At 43.9% G+C, this 25,361-nt stretch overlaps 1 protein-coding gene across 1 annotated transcript in view; it reads left to right on the top strand.

The window, feature by feature from the left end:
- Nucleotides 1-25,084, top strand: part of LOC148436346 (uncharacterized) — a 32,252-nt gene extending 7,168 nt beyond the window's left edge. The window contains exons 3-4 of the mRNA XM_088465017.1: nucleotides 23,817-23,977; nucleotides 24,480-25,084. Of these exons, the coding sequence (XP_088321143.1) occupies nucleotides 23,817-23,977; nucleotides 24,480-25,084 (766 nt within the window). The remainder of the gene's footprint in view (nucleotides 1-23,816; nucleotides 23,978-24,479) is intronic.
- Nucleotides 25,085-25,361: the final 277 nt, after the last annotated feature.

The following is a 25,361-nucleotide window of genomic DNA, read 5'->3' as shown; positions in this document are numbered from 1 at the left end:
AAGATGGATGAGATTCTGCAGTTAAAGTGGGAATTTTGTAAGAACCATAACGCATCAGTGGCTGAAGCAGGGGAAAAGATAGAAGGATGGGTGTCATGGCTGAACCCAGTGAAATGGTTCTCGGGTCTAGGAGAGTGGGTCCAGGAAGTGGTCGCCAGCGTAGGCAAATTCTTGATCCTTATACTGATTGTCATCATAGTAATTGGCATATGCGTCCGGTGTGTTCCTATTGTGTTGAAGTGTGGAAAATGTGAAAACAGAGTGAAACGAAGGGATGAAACTATGATGGTGGTCAGAAATGATAATATGTATACCGAGGTAGATACAGAACTGCACTACAACCCTGAGCTAGGAAGTACCATCATTTAAATGTATAATATTTAGACATGCATAGAAGATATTATTGAAATGTTATTTATAGAACACCCAGACAAAAGTCTCAAATTCCCCTTCAAAACTACTGTTATAAGACTGGTGCATTCCCACATCTGTCACATGATCTCCCAAGATCCGCGGTGTGCGTATAATAGTAGTTTTATGCCCCGCCTAGAGACACATTGTTGATGGATTAAGAACCACCTTGTGCCATCCCATGATAACACTAAATAATATGTGAATGTAAGCCCAAAATAAATTTTTATAGCAGATCGTGATAGCATGTTGTTTGCTATCAAAGGGTGGACTGTCGAAGCTGAATAATTGAGTGAGACAAGTTCAGTTTAAAATTTAATCGCATCGACGCCATCTTGCGAATGGCCGCAAGACTCCATTTTGGAAATGAGATCGCAAGACACCATTTTTGTGGTCAGCGTCAATTCAAGTTATAACTCAGGAGCTAAGAACAGATGGCAATGTTTTTGTTAACCTACCAAGGGCAACTGGAAAAAACAAGCTTTCTGAGTAAAAGTAAATAAGAAGAGACAATGGGTATTTTTACATACAAATTGGGAATCCCTGGATGCAGATAAAGTATAGTTGTGGCAATTGTAATATAATATCTACACAATTGGATTTGTCTGAATCCTAGACAGGATGGCCCCAAATTCCACAGCTTGAGGTGATAATACATTTGCATTTCACACAAGAGTCTGTGAGAACAAAAGAGGTTTTGTTTTCCTTTGAACACACAACAGGTGGGGGCCTGCTGACAGAGGGCATGTAGAACTACAACCCTCAGCCATCCACATTGCTGGATATTCACTTCGTGTATGAGAGATTATGCACTTAAATCTCACCCATTAATAACTAGCGTCCTTATATCAAACCCCGAATACTCTCACACTACATATTCGCACACAAGGTTCCATTAGCATCAAATTGTATGATTCAAGTTGGTTAAGTTAGTTCAAATGCTAAGAAATAGAGGTTTTTGATATCTAAGGTTTTATACATGATAAGCAAGGTGTGTTTAGTTTCGTTCTGATGCGTATGCTTTTTACAGAATCCCGGTGTTATCGGTGGAGAGATCACATCATGCAAACTCAAGTTACGGATCGCAGAACTTACAAGCAACAAAATGTTTAGTTGATGGAATGTTACAGGAGGCGTTACCAGAAAGACTCCGGCTGTTAGAGGCAGGGAAAGTCTATTTGAAACAACCTGTTAAATGTGTCGTTACATATGCTTCTCCTCTGGGAACCAATGAGATCAGCAGGAAGTTCTCCCTTTGTCTTGTTTCAGTCTGGGGGGGAATAAATTCATGTGTCCGAACACTGGTTTGCCAGTTCATGCTGAATTTTGGGTGAACTGAGGATATCTAGTCAGAAGTCTATCTCTGGGTCCAGAGGCGCAGCGTATGTATAACCGTACTTGGGTCTGTATTATTTCCTTTTACGCCTAACTTGTGTATGTATAGATTGCGTGTAACTGACTGTACTTTTACCTGAATAATACTTGTGCGTTGGAAACACAGATTCCACTCCTGTCTTTATTTGCGGTTAAACTGCGTACGCAATTAGCGTTCTGTTTAGAGTTTTTAGGCAGGGTTTTGTCTTAGAGGTTCTAGGCAGGTGAATCTTAGAGGTTTATAGGAAGGAATATACTAAAGGTTAATACTGACGATTCAACACCGGTGAACTACTGCTTTCAACAAAGCCTAAGTTTTGTCCCTATTTTTTTCAGTAAAGGCTCAAAGACTGTTTTAAACTATTGCAAGCTGCCGGTGAACTACTGCTTCCAGCATAGTCTATGTGTTTATCCATTTTTCCCAGCATAGGCTCAAATATTAGCAAGGACTGTCTTTAATTGCTACATTCTGCTGGTGAACTGATAGGTCTAGAATAGTTTGTATTTTACGAGGATTCCTCACTTCCTAAAATAAAGTTTTGTAACAACTGTGTTTCCTGTAATTGACCTTTACTTGCCAGCTGAGGTCACCGGTAGAGGACAGGGAGGTTTTAAGTAGGGATGTGCAGGCTCGGATAGTGCACGTCGAGTTTGGATTTTTCCCTCCAAAAAAACAGAACTCAGAAAGAGGCTAAACGTCATCTTGCATGGACAAACATCATCTTTCCTGGACTTTTGTCTATCCAAGCCTGCACACCCTAGTTTTAAGTAATCACATCGATATTGAAAGCTGTGAGTTTGTATTCTGTCCATGGTGCATTTTATACTGTTGTTATTCACTCACTTGTAAAAATAAAACTGCGTTGTGCCTTCCTTTGGGTCTGGTCACTGTCTGCAGATACAGGAAATTATTAAGGCTTGCCGCTCTGTCACGGTTTGTGATACCTCAGCTATGGGGAGATCGGCCACCGAAGCTCACTGAATACACCTGAACCTGGTGCTAGTAGTGGTGCATCATTATAGAAACTTTCAGAGCATCACACCAGTATATTTTTATCTTTCTGGTACAGATACCATTTCTGTTTTTATATTCATAAATTGTGATATTAAAGCATTTTAAAAGGAATCTACACCATAAGAGATGTTTTCTTTTTTTGTATGAGCTCCACACTAAATGATCATTTAAATCGAGGAAAAGAAACCCATATGTGCATGTACTTGCAGATTAGAAGTAAGCCTAAAGCTGGGCATGCCTGTCAGACATTTTATATGGCAGCATGCCAGCCCGCAGTTGTTGCCGGCATAAATGGATATCTCACAATGTACAGTATTAGCCCTGACTCTGCCCCCGAGGGAGGAGACATTTCCCTGTTCCCTCCATGGGAAGGAACACTGGAAATGCCTGTTTGTCGGCCACGGCTGGGCAGGGCCGGATTAACAATGGGCCTCCCTTTGAAAATAGGCCCAGAGCATACACAGGCTGCAGTGTCACCAGCAACAGCCCCACTCATTGCCCAGCTCCCTCACCTCTCGGCCGACATATAGCCACAATCGCGGTCTCATAGCCCCCTTGGCCCCGCCCCTCTCCACTGGTAGACTGGTCGACTAAAGCCCCGCCCACCTCGGACCTGCTGAAGCTCCGCCCCCGAGTCAACCGAAGCTCTGCCCCCTCCCAATCGTCCTGCTGTGATGCTGTGTCAAGTGTCAACCAGTCAGACTAGCTCAGTCAGGAGGGGAAGCAGCAGGCAGTCAGGCAAGCACATCCAGGTTATCCTTCCACAGGTCAGTGTATTCCTGGCCACTGTGTATTTATGTGTCTATTTATGAGTGTGTGTATATATTAGGGGTGTGCACTGGCCACTTTTCGTGTTTTGGTTTTGGATCTGGATCTTTCTTTGTGTTTTGCCAAAACCACCCTTCCGTGTTTTGGGTTCTGGGTTTTGTGGTTTGGATCTGTATTTTTTTTTAAGAAAAGCATTAAAACAGCTACAATCACAGAATTTGTGGGTTTTTCTGCTCCTATGCTATTATTAACCTCAATAACCTTAATTTCCACTAATTTCCAGTCTATTCTGAACACCTCACACCTCACAATAGTGTTTTTAAGTCCAAAAGGTTGCACCGAGGTAGCTGGATGACTATGCTAAGCGACACGAGTGGGCGGCACAAACACGTGACCCATCTAGGCGTGACACTGCAGTGGCAGACAGGATGGCAGTTTGAAAAACTAGGCCCCAAACTGTACATAATGCAAAGAAAAAAGAGGTGCAAGATGGAATTGTCCTTGGGCCCTCCCAAGCCTTATGTTGTATAAACAGGACATGCACACTTTAACAAACCAATCATTTCATCGCCAGGGTCTGCCACACAACTGTGGCTGAAATGATTGGTTCGTTTGGGCCCCCACAAAACAAGCTGGCAATTAATCTGTCCCTGCACAAACTGGCTCTACGGAGGCAAGATGTCCTCATCCTCCTCATCGACCGATTCCTCACCCTCTTCAGTGTTGTGTACATCCTCATCCTCACAGAGTATTAACTCGTCCCCACTGGAATCCACCACCACAGGTCCCTCTGTACGTTCTGGAGGCTGGTCTCCCTGGAAGAGCTGATAATTCATTTTTATGAACATCATCTTCTCCACATTTTGTGGAAGCAACCTCCTACGCCTTTTGCTGACAAGGTTCCCGGCTGCACTAAACACTCTTTACGAGTACACACTGGAGGGGGGGCAACTCAGGTAAAATAGAGCCAGTTTGTACAGGGGCCTCCAAATTGCCTCTTTTTCCTGCCAGTACAGGTATGGAGTGTCTGACATGCCTACTTGGATGCTGTCACCGATGTAATCCTCCACCATTCTGTCAATGGTGACAGTATCATATGTAGTGACAGTAGACATGTCAGAAATTGTTGCCAGGTCCTTCAGTCCGGACCAGATGTCCAAACTTGGTCCTGCCTGCCCTGCATCACCACCAGCGGATTGCTTAGGATACCTAAGTTTTTTCCTGGCAGCCCCAGTTCCGGGAGAAAATGAAGAAGGAGCTGTTGATGTGTCACATTCTGCTTCAGCTGACAGTGTTTTCACCAGCAGGTCTTTGCACCTCTGCAGGCTTGTGTCGGCCGGAAAGAGAGACACCACATAGGCTTTAAACCTAGGATCGAGCACGGTGGCCAAAATGTAGTGGTCTGATTTCAACAGATTGACCACCCTGGAATCCTGGCAAAGCGAATGAAGGGTTTCATCCACAAGTCCCACATGCCGAGCGGAATCGCTCCGTCTTAGCTCCTCCTTCACTTTCTCCAGCTGCTTCTGCAAAAGCCTGATGAGGGGAATGACCTGACTGAAGCTGGCAGTGTCTGAACTGACTTCACGTGTGGCAAGTTCGAAGTGCTGGAGAACCTTGCACAACACGGAAATCATTTTCCACTGCACTTGAGTCAGGTGCATACCCCCTCCTTTGCCTATGTCATAGGTGGATGTATAGTCTTGAATGGCCTTTTGCTGCTCCTCCATCTTCTGAAGCATATAGAGGGTTGAGTTCCACCGCGTCACAACCTCTTGCTTCAGGTGATGGTGGGGCAGGTTCAAGAGTGTTTGCTGGCGCTCCATCCTTCGGCACGCAGTCGCTGAATGGCGAAAGTGGCCAGAAATTTTTCGGGCCACCCAAAGCGTCTCCTGCACGCCCCTATCGCTTTTCAGAAAATTCTGCACCACCAAGTTTATTGTGTGAGCAAAACATGGGACATGCTGGAATTTGCCCAGATGTAATGCCCGCACAATATTGGTGGCATTGTCAGATATCACAAATCCCCAGGAAAGTCTAAGTGGGGTAAGCCACTGGGCGATGATTTCCTTCAGTTTCTCTAAGAGGTTGTCAGCGGTGTGCCTCTTACTGAAGCCGGTGATACACAGCGTAGCCTGCCTTGGAACGAGCTGGCGTTTCTGAGATTCTGCTACTGGTGACGCTGCTGCTGTTGCTGCGTAAGGTGATACATCTACCCAGTGGGCTGTCACAGTCATATAGTCCTTAGTCTGCCCTGTTCCACTTGTCCACATGTCCGTGGTTAAGTGGACATTGGGTACAACGGCATTTTTCAGGACACTGAGGACACTTTTTCTGACGTTTCTGTACTGTCTCGGTATCGCCTGCCTAGTGAAGTGGAATCTTGACGGGATTTGGAATCAGGGACACACTACCTCCATCAATTGTCTAAATCCCACTGCACTAATGGCAGATACCGGACGCACGTCTAACACCAACATAGCAGTCAAGGCCTCAGTTATACGTTTTGCTTCAGGATGACTGCTGTCGTACTTCATCCTCCTCGCTAAGGACTGTTGGAGAGTCAATTGTTTAGTAAAAGTAGTGGTGTTCCTACTTCTTCTCTGGGATGATGAACGACTCCCAGCAGCAGCAACAGCGGCAGCAGTAGGCGTAGCAATTCAGGATCCTCCGGAGGAATCCCGGATAGGAGAGTCAGTCATGCCAGTGACATGGCCTGCAGGACTACTTCCGATCCTGACTAAGGAGGAAATTGACGAGGAGGGAGTTGACGGTGTGGTTTGCAGGCGCTTGGATACAACAGGACAACGGGATTTAGGTGTCCCTGGACTGCTTACGGTCTTAGCCAAAGTTTCTGAACTTGACAGTAACTTTTTATGAATGCGCTGCAGGTGTCGTATAAGGGAGGATGTTCCTAGGTGGTTAACCTCCCAACCCCTACTTATTTCACCTTTACATATGGTACATATGGCAAGACAGTTGTTGTCCGGATTTGGATAGAAATATTGCCAGACCAAAGAGGTGGAATGTTTGGTCTTCTGCCCAGGCATGACCGTGATGGGCTTTTTCATCCCACGGACAACAACTGTTTCCCCCGGAGCCTGATTTAAACAAACCACATCACCATCAGAATCCTCCTCGCCAACTTCCTCCTCAGCGCCAGCTACACCAGTATCCTCATCCTGTTGTACTTCAACAGTGACATCTTCAATTTGCATATCAGCAAGTGGACTGTGGGTGCTCCTTTCAGCACTTGCAGGGGGCGTGCAAATGGTGGAAAGAGCCACCTCTTCCCGTCCAGTGCTGGGAAGGTCAGGCATCGCAACCACCACCACACTTGGACTCTCCTTGAGGATTTGTGATATCTTCTTAGAAAGCACAGTTCTTCGCTGTGCTTTTGCCAGCTTAACTCTTTTGATTTTTTAGTGGGAGGAGGGCTTCCATCGTCAAGTGAAGCTGAACCACTAGTCATGAACATAGGGATAGACCTTAGCCGTTCCTTGTCACTCCGTGTTGTAAATGGCATATTGGCAAGTTTACTTTTCTCTTCAGATGATTTAAATGTTTTTTTCAAGGTCATTTTCCTGAACTTTGTCATTTGGGATTGTATGTGCCCTCTACTATGACATTGGGCATCGGCCTTGGCAGACGACGTTGATGACTAGTGGCAACAGCTTCAGCACTAGGAGGAAGTGGTTCTTGATCTTTCCCTATTTTATTTTTATCGGAGAAAGTTTGATCCTCCATTTATGTTATATTGATATATACGTGCGGCTAAGGCGCACACAAACACAGAAAATAATTTTTTACTTTTGTTGGAGACTAGTGCACTTTGTGGGTTACACCACCCTTTAAGAAATGAGCCAGCCGGCCCTTTACTTATGGGACACAGGCGCACGCTTGGCACTACTTTGTTGATGCACGTGCGGCCACAGTGCACACAATTCACAAACACAGAAATATATTTTTTTATTTTGTTTGTAGTGCCCTTTGGGGGTTACAGCACCCTTTAGCGGTCAATCCAGATGGCCCTTTACATATGACACAGGCGCACGCTTGGCACTACTTTGTTGATGCATGTGCGGCCACAGTGCACACAATTCACAAACACAGAAATATATTTTTTTATTTTGTTTGGAGTGCCCTTTGGGGGTTACAGCACCCTTTAACGGACAAGCCAGCCGGCCTTTTACTTATGGGACACAGGCGCACGCTTGGCGCTGCTCCTTTGTTGATGCACGTGCAGCCACATTGCACACAATTCACAAACACAGAAAAAATATTAATTTTTTTTGCACTTGGGGGGAGCACTCCAGACGGACAGAGTACCCCCTGGACAACACTACAGCACCCCTTTAGGACTGGGACACTGCACAGGACTTTGGAGTGGGGACAGCCCCTATGGACAACTTACTGCACAACACAGTCCAGCCAGCCCCTATGGACTTTGAAGTAGTGGACACAGCCCCTATGGACAACAGCAGCGCAGCACAGCACAGCACAACACTACACTGCACTACACTACACTACACAGCCCAGCCAGCCCAAACTCCCACCCTCCCTCTTCACTGTCCACAGCCGAGTGAGAAAATGGCACCGATGCGGGTACCTTATATAGGATCCAAAACCCGCGAGACCCGGAAGGCGGGATGATGATGTTTTGCCTCGGTTTCAGATCCGAGTCAGGCGGGAAAAGTCGAGCCTGACTCGGATCGGCCTCCTGGTACAAACGACAATGGAAAGGCAGCGTATATACTTGTCAACGTTTCAAAGCCTTTATTATGGCTTTTTCATCAGGACTAACATAACATACAAAACACTGCTTACCTTAAAACAGATCAATCACCCAGTGAGCAGACGCGATGCCCGGAACGGGACCACTCCCCCGGCGGGCGGCGCCATATTACCACATCATCAGACTCTAAGTCACATGCTGTGCGCAGGCTGATGACGGAGGTGCTCCCCATCACCATGGAAACCAGCATAATCGCATACAATCTATACAAAAAGACAAAATCCACAGATGTAAAAATCTAATAACAATGGACTAAACAAACAGATAATGCAAAATACAAAAAGATGAATGGTCAGCTGCAACCAAACTACAGTAAATGACTATAGATAGAAAAAACTTAGAGAAACATTACCCACAGATAGATTACCCAATTGGGATAACACTAAACAAGTAGGGGTGTGCACCGGCCACTTTTCGTGTTTTGTGTTTTGGTTTTGGATCTGGATCTTTCTTCGTGTTTTGGATCTGGATTGTTTTTGCCAAAACCACCCTTCCGTGTTTTGGGTTCTGGGTTTTGTGTTTTGGATCTGTATTTTTTTTTAAAAAAAGCATAAAAACAGCTAAAATCACAGATTTTGTGGGTTTTTCTGCTCCTATGCTATTATTAACCTCAATAACATTAATTTCCACTCATTTCCAGTCTATTCTGAACACCTCACACCTCACAATATTGTTTTTAGACCAAAAGGTTGCACCGAGGTAGCTGGATGACTATGCTAAATGACACGAGTGGCCAGCACAAACACGTGGCCCATCTAGGAGTGACACTGCAGTGGCAGACAGGATGGCAGTTTGAAAAACTAGGCCGCAAACAGTACATAATGCAAAGAAAAAAAAGAGGTGCAAGATGGAATTGTCAATGGGCCCTCCCAAACAGGACATGAACACTTTAACAAACCAATCATTTCAGCACCAGGGTCTGCCACACGACTGTGGCTGAAATGATTGGTTCGTTTGGGCCCCCACAAAACAAACTGGCAATTAATCTGTCCCTGCACAAACTGGCTCTATGGAGGCAAGATGTCGTCCTCATCCTCCTCATCCACCGATTCTTCACCCTCTTCAGTGTTGTGTACATCCTCATCCTCACAGAGTCTTCATTCGTCCCCGCTGGAATCCACCACCACAGGTCTCTCTGTAAGTTCTGGAGGCTGGTCTCCCTGGAAGAGTTGATAATTCATTTTTATGAACATCATCTTCTCCACATTTTGTGGAAGCAACCTCCTACTCCTTTCGCTGACAAGGTTCCCGGTTGCACTAAACACTCTTTTGGAGTACACACTGGAGGGGTGGCAACTCAGGTAAAATAGAACCAGTTTGTACAGGGGCCTCCAAATTGCCTTTTTTTCCTGCCAGTACAGGTACGGACGGTCTGACATCCCTACTTGGATGCTGTCACCAATGTAATCCTCCACCATTCTGTCAGTGGTGACAGTATCATATGCAGTGACAGTAGATATGTCAGAAATTGTTGGCACGTCCTTCAGTCCGGACCGGATGTCCAAACTGGCCCTTGACTTATGACACAGGCGCACGCTTGGCGCTGCTACTTTGTTGATGCACGTGCGGCTACAGCGCACACAAGTCACAAACAGAAAAATAAGTTTTTTATTTTTTGGAGCACTTATGGGACACAGGCGCATGCTTGGCGCTGCTCCTTTGTTGATGCACGTGCGGCTACTGCGCATACATTTCGCACACAAACACAGAAAAAAAAGAATTGTTTATTTTTTGTGGAGCGCACTTTGGGGGTTACACCACCCTTTAACAGACGAGCTAGCTGGCCCTTGATTTATGACAGGCACACGCTGATGCACGTGCGGCTACTGCGCACTCAATTCACAAAGACAGAAAATATTTTATTATATTTTTTTGGCGTGCACTATGGGTTTTTTTTGCACTTGGGGGGAGCACCCCTGATGGACAGGTCACCCCCTGGACAACACTACAGCACCCCTTTAGGACTACAGCCTTTATGAGACACTGCACAACACAGCCCAGCCAGCCCCTATGGACAACTGACTGCACAACAGAGCCCAGCCAGCCCCTATGGACAACAAACTGCACAACACAGCCCAGCCAGCCCCTATAGACTTTGGAGTGGACACAGCCCCTATGGACAACTGACTGCACAACAGAGCCCAGCCAGCCCCTATGGACAGCAAACTGCACAACACAGCCCAGCCATCCCCTATGGACTTTGGAGCAGTGGACACAGCCCCTATGGACAACAGCAGTACAGCACAACACAGCCAGCCCCTATTTACTTTGGAGGAGTGGACACAGCCCCTATGGACAACAGCAGCACAGCGCAGCACAACACTACACTACACTACACTATACAGCCCAGCCAGCCCTAACTCCCACCCTCCTTCTTCACTGTCCACAGCCAAGTGAGAAAATAGCGCCGACGCGGGTACCTTTTATAGAATCCAAAACCCGCGAGATCCGACAGCAGGATGATGGCGTTTTGCCTCGATTTCAGATCCGAGTCAGGCGGGAAAACTCGAGCCTGACTCGGATCGGACTCTGATCGGGAGGGCTTGGGGAGGTTCGGATTTCAGAAATCCAAACCCGCTCACCCCTATAAACAAGGTACCGATCTCGGCTGCACAGTACACTATAGGATATCTAAAAAGACACCCATTATGTAGCTATTAACAAAAAAATATCAATAACACCATCTCTAAGACACATATAGAGATAACTAGGTACCAGAACCTAAGATTAAGAATATTAAGAATATTTAAGCCGTATCCAAGAAAAAAACTAATGGAAACAATTCAATCCTAGATTCTTGGTGAGCCCCTTGGGAGCAAGGGTCCCCAACGTATGAATCCAACGAGTCTCACATTGGAGTAACTTCAACGGGTGATTACCACCTCTAATAGAGACTGGCACATGGTCTATCATGCGGTAACGTAGAGAGGCAAGGGTATGCGGCACAGTGGCAAAGTGCCTTGCCACAGGCTGTTCGCTGGTACCTGTATTCAAAGCCGCATGGATAGCCGAGCGGTACAGAGCCATACGTTCTTTAAAAGACCTTTTGGTCTTCCCTACATATGACAGCCCACAGGGGCATAACATTTGGTATACCACAAAAGTGGAATTACATGTAAGAGTAAATTTAATGTAATAGGGTTTTCCAGAATGTGGATGATAGAACACATCTCCGGATAGTAGATATCTACAGGTCATACAGGTACAGTGAAAGCAACCCGGCCTTTGGCCAACATTTGAAGAACGAAATAGTTTGTTAGGAGCAGTGATATCAGCTTTAACGAGAATATCACGAAGATTACGGCCACGAGAGTAACAAGGCATAAGTCTGGTATTAGACAACTGCAACTCAGGATCTGATTGCACCATGGGCCATAAGTTTTTAGAAGCTCGATTAATTTTAGGACTAACACTATTAAAATGATTAGTCCAAATAAATGCTGAAGACTTATTGATTGGCCTGGACCTTACTTTTTAACAAATCGGATCTATTCAGCTTCATAACCTTCTGTTTACTCATCTCGAGTTCATGGGGATTATAACCTCTTTCCAAAAATTTTTGTATCATATTGTCCATTTGACACTGCTAACACAGGGTCAGAAGTGATACGTTTAACACGCAATAATTGCGAATATGACAATCCTCGCTTCAATGCCACCGGGTGACAGCTATCATTATGGAGTAAATTGTTCCTGTCTGTGGTTTTAGAAAACAGGCTAGTAGTGACCCTACCTAAATTAATAGAGATCAACACATGCAAATAATGGATCTGTACATCACTGATATTAAAGGTAAATTTAACAGGAGATTGACTTAGATTATGGGTTTCGATTAAAGTAATAAGGTCCACTTTAGGGCCCCTCCAAAAATCAACAGGTCATCAATATAGCGCGTGTAAAACACAATCCTATCTGAGACTTCGGGGCAAGCAAAAAAGATGTCATTCTCAACAGAAAACATGAAAATGTTGGCGTATGATGGGGCCACATTGGACCCCATCGCACAGCCAACTAACTGTAAATAAAAATCTCCATCATACAGAAAATAGTTTTTTGTCAAGATCAAATGTAGCAAATTCATAACAAGCAATAAATCTGGACCCATATAATCTGGATGATGAGATAAGTGATTCATAGTAGCAGCTATACCAATATCATGGGGGATAATGGTATACAAACTACACACATCGATACTTCACATCCAAATCTCTTCATCAAAAACAGGCAATGCATCAAGTTTCCTCAAGAACGTAGACGTGTCGAGGAGATAGCGAGGGTGAGATCTAATTGTCGGTTGCATAATAGCATCTAAATAAACTGAAGCAGGTTGGAATAATGATCCCCTAGCCGCAATAATAGGGCGGCCAGGTGGGGTGTCCAGAGATTTGTGAATCTTGGGAATGGTGTAAAATACCGGCAGAATTGGATGTGACGGCAATAGAGCATCCTGTAACTTGGTAGAGATGATATTCTTAGATACTGCATCTATCAATATTTTTTTCAATTCCTCCTTGAATTCACTCGTTGGATCTGCTTGCAAGCGTTTATATGTCCTTACATCATCAAGGTGTATAGCCACTTGCATTTTGTAGTTAGTCAAATTCGGTATAACCAGGGCACCCCCTTTATCAGCCGGCCAAAACATAAGTTCCTTATTGTCAGCTAAATCGTGCAATGCCTTAAATTCAAGCTTATTTAGATTTTGTCTTATTTTTGGAAGATTAGTAACTTCCTTAGAAACCTCAGTGCCCAAGAGTCTCATATATGTTTTTATGGTAGGATTAAAAGACAGTGGCTCAAACATAGACCGAGGCAATAGTTTGTTCAATTGTGGTGGTATATCAGAGCTAGGTTCATTCAAGTTTGGTTTTGCTTTAGCAAAAAATTCTTTCAATTTCAATTGTCATTGTATATTGTGCTGATCAATTTGCCATTTAAAAGAATTAAAGGGTACTGTGGGTACGAATGAAAGTCCTTTACCCAGTACACTCAATTCAGTGTCAGTCAATGGGTAAGAGGATAAATTCACTGCTAGATTTTGTGAGGCAAGGGGGGGGGTTTGACACGTCCTTTGTCTTCGTTTTTGACCCCCTGTCTGGTATAGGATCTCCACCTACCGGATCTTGGGCTCTTGTTGGCATGCCTAAAGGGAGAGCATTATTCCTTCTGCCCCTACTAGTAGTTGCCACCTCATTGTCACTAGCCGATGAAACCAATTCATTAGAAGACTCAGTATCCACAAACTTTCTCCCATTCCTCCTGAAAAAAGGTTTCTTATTTCTGTTATCAAGCCCACGCCATGAGCTAGTAAATTGGTATACAGTATTTAGCTCATAGTCTTCATCGACTTTCATTCTTTTATTTTTCTTAAATTTAATTAAATCAGACTTATACGAAGCCAACTGGCTTTCAAGCTTTTCAAGCTATTTAACTTTGGGATCTTTTTCCACAGAGGGGATTTGTGCGTCAATTCGTACGTGGCTATTTTATCCTTTGTGGCGTTTAATTCTTTTGTGGACTGCTCAATTATCAAAAGGGTCAAATCAAACGAGCATTTATTCAGGATTGAGACCCAGCGTCTACAAAAAATAGGGTCATGTCTCCCAATCGTAGGACTATTTTTGATACGCAACCCCCTTGGAATTTTCTTAGCCCTATAATATTCACTTAGGGTTAAGCCATGGTAAAAGAAGTCAATTTCTCTCTTTTTAAGCTTCAATAAGTCCCGATACAAAACTTCAACAGGGAGAGACTCCAGTTGACCCGCATATTGGATGTTAAATAGAATCGCCTCTGCTTCTGATTCTGAGTAGCTAAAAGCATCTCAAATCGCATACACAGGTTGTTGGAAGCCACTAATTGCCTCATCATTCAAATTATCAGCCATAATGAAAAAAACTGTATTTGTAAGGCTTCAGTATAAAGGCAGTTGTGCAAATCGTAAGTCTAAAAGCTTAAAGAAAATGTCAACAATAAAGTCCATATACCAACACAGTGTTAGAGGAAAAAAAAAAGGTCCGTATACAGTATAAGTCCAGCAGCTTTAGATCAATAGCAGCAATAATTAAAAAAAAAAAATACAACTATAGCTAGAAAATGTCTCAAAATTCATCTGTGCAAACAGCAAATCCAGCAGCTTAAAGTTAATAGCAGCAACATGATCCATCCATCAAGCTTAGTCCATGGGGTGAAAATTATATCCCCTTAATACACTGTTAAAATCATACTTTATTAGAAAATCAATTAAAAAATCACACATGCAAAGTAAAAAATAGAGAGATATAGCTCCAATGTAGTTTGGTTGCAGCTGACCATTCATCTTTTTGTATTTTGCATTATCTGTTTGCTTTAGTCCATTGTTATTAGATTTTTACATCTGTGGATTTTGTCTTTTTGTATAGATTGTATGCGATTATGCTGGTTTCCATGGTGATGGGGAGCACCTCCGTCATCAGCCTGCGCACAGCATGTGACTTAGAGTCTGATGATGTGGTAATATGGCGCCGCCCGCCGGGGGAGTGGTCCCGTTCCGGGCATCGCGTCTGCTCACTGGGTGATTGATCTGTTTTAAGGTAAGCAGTGTTTTGTATGTTATGTTAGTCCTGATGAAAAAGCCATAATAAAGGCTTTGAAACGTTGACAACTATATACGCTGCCTTTCCATTGTCGTTTGTACCAGGAGTGCCGCTGTACTGTAACTTCTGCATGAATTCTTCATTCGGGCACCAGGGCAAGTTTATGATTTAAAGGTAGTGCCGGACCTTGGTTGTTTTTTTTTATCTCTCTCTCTCTCTCTCTCTCTCTCTCTCTCTCTCTCTCTCTATATGTATATATATATATATATATATATATATTAGGGGTGAGCGGGTTCGGAATTCAGAAATCCGAACCCCCCCGATCCGAGGCCGATCCGAGTCAGGCTCGACTTTTCCCACCTGACTCGGATTTTGAAATCGAGGCAAAACGTCGTCATCCCGCCTTCCGGGTCTCGCGGGTTTTGGATTCTATATAAGGTACCCGCGTCGGCGCCATTTTCTCACTCGGCTGTGGACAGTGAAGAGGGAGGGTGGGAGTTAGGGCTGGCTGGGCTGTGTAGTGTAGTGTAGTGCAGTGTAGTGTTGTGCTGTGCTGTGCTGCAGTTGTCCATAGGGGCTGTGTCCACTCCAAAGTCCTGTGTAGTATCCCAGTCCTAAAGGGGTGCTGTAGTGTTGTCCAGAGGGTGCTCTGTCCATCAGAGGTGCTTCCCCCAAGTGCAAAAAAAATAAATATTTTTTCTGTGTTTGTGAATTGTGTGCACTGTGGCCGCATGTGCATCAAGAAAGGAGCAGCGCCAAGAGTGCGCCTGTGTCCCATAAGTAAAGGGCCGGCTGGCTTGTCCGTTAAAGGGTGCTGTAACCCTCAAAGTACACTCCAAACAAAATAAAAATCTCTGTTTGTGAATTGTGTGCACTGTGGCTGCACGTGCATCAACAGAGGAGCAGCGCCAAGCGTGCACCTGTGTCCCATAAATAAAGGGCCGGCTGGCTTGTCCGTTAAAGGGTGCTGTAACCCCCAAAGTACACTCCAAACAAAATAAAAAAATATTTTCTGTGTTTGTGAATTGTGTGCACCGTGGCTGCACGTGCATCAACAAAGGAGCAGCACCAAGCGTGCGTCTGCGTCCCATAAGTAAAGAGCCGGCTGGCTCATTTCTTAAAGGCTGGTGTAACCCACAAAGTGCACTAGTCTCCAACAAAAATAAAAAATTATTTTCTGTGTTTGTGTGCGCCTTAGCCGCACGTATATATCAATATAACATAAATGGAGGACCAAACTTTCTCCGATAAAAATAAAATAGGGAAAGATCAAGAACCACTTCCTCCTAGTGCTGAAGCTGCTGCCACTAGTCATGACATAGACGATAACATGCCATCAACGTCGTCGGCCAAGGCCGATGCCCAATGTCATAGTAGAGGGCACATACAATCCCAAATGACAAAGTTCAGGAAAATGACCTTGAAAAAAACATTTAAATCATCTGAAGAGAAACGGAAACTTGCCAATATGCCATTTACGACACGGAGTGGCAAGGAACGGCTAAGGTCTTTCCCTATGTGCATGACTAGTGGTTCAGCTTCACATGACGATGGAAGCCCTCCTCCCGCTAAAAAAATCAAACGAGTTAAGCTGGCAAAAGCACAGCGAAGAACTGTGCATTCTAAGAAGATATCACAAATCCCCAAGGAGAGTCCAAGTGTGGTGGCGGTTGCGATGCCTGACCTTCCCAGCACTTTACGGGAAGAGGTGACTCTTTCCACCATATGCACGCCCCCTGCAAGTGCTGAAAGGAGCACCCACAGTCCACTTGCTGATATGCAAATTGAAGATGTCACTGTTGAAGTACAACAGGATGAGGATACTGGTGTAGCTGGCGCTGAGGAGGAAGTTGGCGAGGAGGATTGTGATGGTGATGTGGTTTGTTTAAATCAGGCTCCGGGGGAGACAGTTGTTGTCCGTGGGATGAAAAAGCCCATCACGGTCATGCCTGGGCAGAAGACCAAACATTCCACCTCTTTGGTCTGGCAATATTTCTATCCAAATCCGGACAACAACTGTCTTGCCATATGTACCATATGTAAAGATGAAATAAGTAGGGGTAGGGACGTTAACCACCTAGGAACATCCTCCCTTATACGGCACCTGCAGTGCGTTCATAAAAAGTTACTGTCAAGTTCAGAAACTTTGGCTAAGACCGTAAGCAGTCCAGGGACACTTAAATCCCGTTGTCCTGTTGTATCCAAGCAACTGCAAACCACACCGTCAACTCCCTCCTCGTCAATTTCCTCCTTAGTCAGGATCGGAAGTAGTCCTGCAGGCCATGTCAATGGCATGACTGACTCTCCTATCCGGGATTCCTCCGGAGGATCCTGCATTGCTACGCCTACTGCTGCCGCTGCTGCTGTTGCTTCTGCTGGGAGTCGTTCAACATCCCAGAGAGGAAGTAGGAACACCACTAGTTTTACTAAACAATTGACCCTCCAACAGTCCTTAGCGAGGAGGATGAAGTACGACAGCAGTCATCCTGAAGCAAAATGTATAACTGAGGCCTTGACTGCTATGTTGGTGTTAGACGTGCATCCGGTATCTGCCATTAGTGCAGTGGGATTTAGACAATTGATGGAGGTAGTTTGTCCCCGGTTCCAAATCCCGTCTAGATTCCACTTCACTAGGCAGGCGATACCGAGACTGTACAGAAACGTCAGAAAAAGTGTCCTCAGTGTCCTGAATAATGCTGTTGTACCCAATGTCCACTTAACCACGGACATGTGGACAAGTGGAACAGGGCAGACTAAGGACTATATGACTGTGACAGCCCACTGGGTAGATGTATCACCTTATGCAGCAACAGCAGCAGCGTCACCAGTAGCAGCATCTCAGAAACGCCAGCTCGTTCCAAGGCAGGCTACGCTGTGTATCACCGGTTTCAGTAAGAGGCACACCGCCGACAACCTCTGAGGGAAATCATCGCCCAGTGGCTTACCCCACTTAGACAATTCCTGGGGATTTGTGATATCTGACAACGCCACCAATATTGTGCGGGCATTACATCTGGGCAAATTCCAGCATGTCCCATGTTTTGCTCACACAATAAACTTGTTGGTGCAGAATTTTCTGAAAAGCGATAGGGGCGTGCAGGAGACGCTTTGGGTGGCACGAAAAATTTCTGGCCACTTTCGCCATTCAGCGACTGCGTGCCGAAGGATGGAGCGCCAGCAAACACTCTTGAACCTGCCCCACCATCACCTGAAGCAAGAGGTTGTGACGCGGTGGAACTCAACCCTCTATATGCTCCAGAGCATGGAGGAGCAGCAAAAGGCCATTCAAGCCTATACATCCACCAATGACATAGGCAAAGGAGGGGGTATACACCTGACTCAAGTGCAGTGGAGAATGATTTCCATGTTGTGCAAGGTTCTCCAGCCCTTCGAACTTGCCACACGTGAAGTCAGTTCAGACACTGCCAGCTTGAGTCAGGTCATTCCCCTCATCAGGCTTTTGCAGAAGCAGCTGGAGAAAGTGAAGGAGGAGCTAAGATGGAGCGATTCCGCTCGGCATGTGGGACTTGTGGATGAAGCCCTTCATTCGCTTTGCCAGGATTCCAGGGTGGTCAATCTGTTGAAATCAGACCACTACATTTTGGCCACCGTGCTCGATCCTAGGTTTAAAGCCTATGTGGTGTCTCTCTTTCCGGCCGACACAAGCCTGCAGAGGTGCAAAGACCTGCTGGTGAAAACACTGTCAGCTGAAGCGGAACATGACATGTCAACAGCTCCTTCTTCATTTTCTCCCGCAACTTGGGCTGCCAGGAAAAAACGTAGGTATCCTAAGCAACCCGCTGGCGGTGATGCAGGGCAGGCAGGACCAAGTTTGGACATCTGGTCCGGACTGAAGGACCTGGCAACAATTTCTGACATGTCTACTGTCACTACATATGATACTGTCACCATTGACAGAATGGTGGAGGATTACATCGGTGACAGCATCCAAGTAGGCATGTCAGACAGTCCGTACCTGTACTGGCAGGAAAAAGAGGCAATTTGGAGGCCCCTGTACAAACTGGCTCTATTTTACCTGAGTTGCCCCCCCTCCAGTGTGTACTCCGAAAGAGTGTTTAGTGCAGCCGTGAACCTTGTCAGCGAAAGGCGTAGGAGGTTGCTTCCACAAAATGTGGAGAAGATGATGTTCATAAAAATTAATTATCAACTCTTCCAGGGAGACCAGCCTCCAGAATGTACAGAGGGACCTGTGGTGGTGGATTCCAGCGGGGACGAGTTAATACTCTGTGAGGATGAGGATGTACACAACACTGAAGAGGGTGAGGAATCTGTGGATGAGGAGGATGAGGACGACATCTTGCCTCCGTAGAGCCAGTTTGTGCAGGGACAGATTAATTGCCAGCTTGTTTTGTGGGGGCCCAAATGAACGAATCATTTCAGCCACAGTTGTGCGGCAGACCCTGGCGCTGAAATGATTGGTTTGTTAAAGTGTGCATGTTCTGTTTATACAACATAAGGGTGGGTGGGAGGGCCCAAGGACAATTCCATCTTGCACCTCTTTTTTTTTCTTTGCATTATGTACAGTTTGGGGCCTAGTTTTTCAAACTGCCATCCTGTCTGCCACTGCAGTATCACTCCTAGATGGGTCACGTGTTTGTGCCGCCCACTAGTGTCGCTTAGCATAGTCATCCAGCTACCTCGGTGCAACCTTTTGGACATAAAAACACTCTTGTGAGGTGTTCAGAATAGACTGGTATTGAGTGGAAATTAAGGTTATTGAGGTTAATAATAACATATGAGCAGAAAAACCCACAAATTATGTGATTTTAGCTGTTTTTATGCTTTTTTAAAAAAATACAGATCCAAAACACAAAACCCAGAACCCAAAACACGGAAGGGTGGTTTTGGCAAAACCTATTCATATCCAAAACATGAAGAAAGATCCAGATCCAAAACCAAAACACGAAAAGTGGCCGGTGCACACCCCATATATATATATATATACAGAGAAATTAAACGGCACTCACCAGATATATGAAAAAAACTTGTTTATATATGCAAAAAACAGGATTTGAAATACCCATAGCAGCAAGATACAAGGGTTCAGTCCAGTCGACGTTTCGATCCCAATCCAGGATCTTTATCAAGACCTCAGCAACCATGCAACAACAGATTCTGATAAACAGCCACGTGCAGAATATACACCATCACCATAATAGCCAGACTATATAGCCCAAACAATTAACACTAGGTGCCACCCCCAGCCGCACAGCCTGCTGGGTAGCAAAAGTGGTACAACCATAATAATGTTATTGAATTCTTCAACTAGAGCCACTCACTTGAAGCAGAGTATTGCTGACTGTATACAAATCGTACAGTGAGATCAGCGCTATCTATAATAGTGCTAACAGCATAGTATTGTTGGATAAAACGCGATAACCGGAAGTGACATGCGTTCCACGGTCGTGGAACGCACGCCAACACCGGAAGTCGCGTGTTCAGTGCTCACCTGGAAACAAAGATCCAATTAACAACATCTTAGACCAAGGTGAATGCGACCACCGGAAGCTGCATGCGCTCCACCACCGTGGAACGCATGCCAAAACTGGAAGTCACATGTCCATCAATGATAGTTAGTCAAAGGGCAATGTAGATCATGTGCAACTACTTTAGGACACATGGTCCATATATATCAAAACATACATAGGCGCCATCTGCTGGAATGTCAGCATTATTACACATATACAAAAAAATCTACTTTTACAATGTGCTGTTCACAAACTTGGAATGTAATTAATCGTTATGGGTAGATAGTATGGCTATTAAACACCAAGTGTAAATTAAAAACAATTATGAAACCACAATACTAACAAAATATAACTAATAAAAAAATGAAAAATATCACCAAAAATAAAAATAAAAAATGAGAATAAAAAACAAATAATAATATCATGTGCAAGGCCAAAAAAATAAAAAATAAAAAAATTAATTATTTCAAAAAAATATTATAGGAATTTGACTCATTCAGTCCTCTAGGAGCCAGTGTATCGAGATAAAAAATCCATCTGGCTTCACATTTGCACAAGGCCAGTTCCCGATCTCCACCTCTAGCAAAGGCTGGTATATGGTCAATGAGCATGCACTTAAGACTTGCCACAGTATGTCCATGTTCAAGAAAGTGGGTTGCCACTGGTTTATCTGATTTTTTCTGTTCAAGCGCCATTCTGATCGAGGAGCGATGATTCGCCATTCGTTCGCGGAAACACCGCTTAGTCATCCCCACGTAATGGAGGCCGCACGGACAAATTAGCATATAAACTACAAAGTTCATCAAGCAGTGTAGTCGATGTTTAATCTTAATTCTTTTTCCACTGTGTGGGTGAGAAAAAGTACTACCAGTCAATAGTGATCTACAGGTAGTGCAATCTGCACATTTAAAACAGCCCATTCTCATAGATGGAAACCAAGAGGCTGTAGTTGTTGCTGGTTTTAAAGTCGGTCGCATAAGCATATCCCGTAGATTGGGCCCACGTTTATAGGCACATATTGGTGGTCTTTTACCAAGTGCTCCCAAGTCCGGGTCAGTTGCAATAATCGGCCAATGTTTGTTGACTATTCGTCTCGAATAATTCGATGTAGCGTCAAACTTGCTGGAAAAAAGAATTCTGGTAGGGTCAATTTTGGAACCCCCAACAGACTTACCGTCTGCATGCCGTATAATGGCCTTCTGTAGACATCTCTGTATAGTTGTGCTAGAGTACCCCCTTGCCACAAATCGTGCAGACATCTCATCAATTTGTACTTTAGCCCTAATGTCAGAAGAGTTATTCCTAAGAATCCGTAGAAATTGAGAGATCGGCAAATTCTCTTTTAGATGACTTGGGTGTTGACTACTCGAATGGAGAAGGGTATTCCAATCAGTGTCCTTTCTATATAAGGCAGTCCCAAGGACATTATCATCAAGAAACACTGTAACATCCAAAAAATTCATTGTCGTAGAGTGAATATTACTAGTAAATTTAATAGGAGAGGCCAAACCGTTTAAATAACGAACCATATCCATGAACTGGGTTTCTGTACCTGACCAAATCATAAAAAGATAATCTATAAATCGTCTGTAGAATATTATATTGTCACCAAAATTTGGCAAAATGTGTGTCTGCTCGTACGTCGCCATGTACAAATTGGCATACGCCGGAGCTAAGTTCGACCCCATGGCGGTGCCAGTATTTTGTATATAGAAGCTACCGCCATATTGAAAATAATTATTAGTCAAGACCAATTCAGCGAGTTCAACCAGGAACTCAATTGGTGGGCCACAATGATCAATCTTAATCAGCGCTTGTCTAATAGCATGTAGTCCACCTTCATGTGGAATAACGGTGTATAGCGAAGATACATCTAATGTGGCCAACCAAATTGGCCCAGTGGGTAAACTCACTGATCTCAAATTTCTTAAAAAATCATCAGTGTCTCTTAAATAGCTAGGCATCTGAACTACCGCCATCTGGAGGAAAGAGTCGATAAATTGAGCCACTGTCTGTAATGTTGAATTGCGTGCAGAGATTATCGGTCTCCCTGGTGGGTCAATCAGTTGCTTGTGGACCTTAGGGAGGGTGTACAAAATAGGGCACACTGGATGTTCCACCACCAAGCAACTGGCAACCCTAGAGTCAATCCACCCCTGCTGACATGCACGTTTAATAGTTGTGTCAACATTATTTTTGACCGAAAGCATCGGGTTGACAGCAACTTTAGTATAGGTAGAAGTGTCAGATAGTTGGCGTAGTATCTCTTTATTGTATGCAGTCCAATCTTGGACCAATGTTGCCCCACCCTTGTCCGCCTGTCTCACAACTATTTTGTCATTTTTAATCAAAGACTTTAATGCCAATCTCTGAGCAGGGCTTAAATTATCAAACTTAGGTTTACTGCTGACAAGCGCCATGTCCTGTTCAATAAGTCGCAAAAATGTTTTGATACTGGCATTGGTGCTTAAAGGATCAAAGCTACTAGGAGATTTAAATAATTGATCTGGCACTGAGTTATTATTATTGCCAAAAAATTCACGTAACCTCATCTTTCTACCAAGTTTATAATGATCTACTGTAGATTCAAACCTATCATGTACTAGTGTGGGTACAAACGAAAGGCCTAGCGATAATACCTCCAATTCGGCATCAGACAACTTATGGCTAGAAAGATTAAATACTGTATTTAGTACCGGCTGCCCCTGCCTCGCCTTCTTCCTGTGTCTCCCTCTCCTCGTAGGAAATCTAGACCTCCTCTGGTGGATCTGGTCACTCTGCCTAAAAAAGAACCACTGGGAGGCCTAGATTCACCAAGATTCCTCTGGTTAGGGTCTGTAGTTTCACCCTCTGAGTGGGACTGAGATGATGAAGATTCATAAAAGCGGGGTGTCCGTGTATATGCTCTCTGGTGACGTCTAGATCTATTGCCACCCACCTCACTCTTTAGCCATTTGTAAACCTGATGGTTATTATAGTCATAATTAACAGTGCTCAATTTTTTCCTCTTAAAGGCTATTAACTCTTGTTGGAAACCATTAATTTGTTCTGTAATTTTGTCACTCCAGTTATTTGTTTTATCAGCAGATAATAATGGAAGTGAGCTTTCATTAAACATGGCTATTTCTTGACGTATTTTAATCAATATATATATGTAGAAATGTATATGGGCATATACTCATATATATATGTGTGTCTGTATGTGTGTATATATATATATATATAATATACATACATATAATATATATATATATATATATATATATATATAGATAGATATCGGTACTGTGGTGGCACTCTCAGGACTTTCAATAGATAGAAGAAAAATCGGAGCCTAAGCCGATGAGTTAGCCAACGTTTCAATCTCTTTTATTAGAGATTTTCCTCAGGGTCAACCAAATATATAATGCAAAACATTTAAATACACAAGACACTCACCCTCATGCAGCAGCATCAGCGGCCCACGCCGGGAACAACGACATCATCACGCGGCGTCACACAGACGGAGCGTTCAGCGTACACAGTCACCGGGTGGCCTCTGGTTACCATGGTGACTACACCCAACACCTCAAGACAAAATTACACAAAGTAACATCAATTTAAACACTGATGTGTATAAATTGGAAGTGGATACTGTCCTTGAGTCGGCAGCAAATTGTAACTTAATTTCAATCAAAACGTTGAAAGCTCTTACTCAAGAGCACCCGGTGGTTCCTCTTCTTTACACCCTGCCAAAGGTGCATAAAAACCTTGCCCCCCCCTGGGAAGGCCGATTATTTCGGCTCGGAAATCTTTATTTAACCCGATTTCAGTATATCTGGATTACTTTCTACAACCCCTGATTCAGTCTGAACCCACCTTGTTGAAAGATACAACATCTTTTATCATGAGACTACAACAACTATCAAATATACCAGTTTCTGCTATTCTCTGTACCATCGATGTAGTTAATCTATATATGAATATTCCACACCAGGAAGGGTTAATGGTTGTGTAAGAAATTTTGTCTTCCAAAGCCAATTATGCGGGCCCACAGATATCTTTCTTTATAGATCTGTTGGAATTAACATTAAGTAGAAATTATTTCTACTTCGACGGGAAATATTTTCTCCAGCTTCAAGGTTGCAGCATGGGGTCTAATGTATCTCCCTCACTGGCTAACATCTTCATGTTGAAACTTGATAAACAACTATTTTTTTATAATCCTGCCTTTTTCCAACATCTACAACTATATGTCCGCTATATAGATGATATTTTTGTGATCTGGAAGGGGTCTCACGAGGAATTTATGACAGCGATGAACTCGATCAATACGATGCATGATACTATTAAATTTACGTTTGACAGCAACCCCCATAAGATCAACTTTTTAGATGTGGAAGTTATTTGGAATGTATCATCCATTGAGACCAGCCTTGTTATTAAGCCAACGGACAGAAACACCTTCCTACATGCTGCCAGTCACCATCCTGTGGCACTGAAAAAAGGTTTGCCTTTTTCTCAATTTATGCTCATTAGAACAATAGCGAGCGATTACTTGGATGTGGAACAACAGATGGAACGGATGCTACTTAAGTTTCATGACAGAGGCTATATATTAAAAGAACTTTATAAATCTAAGCAGAAAGCAATGAGGTTGTCTACGGCATCCCTCTAAACAACAACAGTCTAACAATATGATTTTTGTAAATACTTTTAATACAGGTAGCAATGACATTAATCATTCAGTTAAAAAACACTGGTCTGTCATCACCAGCGATCCTAGTTTAAAATGTCTAAATGATGCAAGACTTTTATATGGTTATCGTAGAGGTCCTAACCTCAAAGATCGCTTGGTGAAAAATGATGTTACAAATTTCTCTGCTCCATTAATGAGGAACTTTCTTTCAAAAAAACCAGGCTGCTACAGATGCTTAGGTTGTGTCACCTGTCGC

Source organism: Taudactylus pleione, unplaced genomic scaffold (genome assembly GCF_031769625.1).
Source record: "Taudactylus pleione unplaced genomic scaffold, aTauple2 ptg001800l, whole genome shotgun sequence".
Taxonomy (NCBI): domain Eukaryota; kingdom Metazoa; phylum Chordata; class Amphibia; order Anura; family Myobatrachidae; genus Taudactylus; species Taudactylus pleione.
This window is presented reverse-complemented; position numbering and strand designations above follow the sequence as displayed.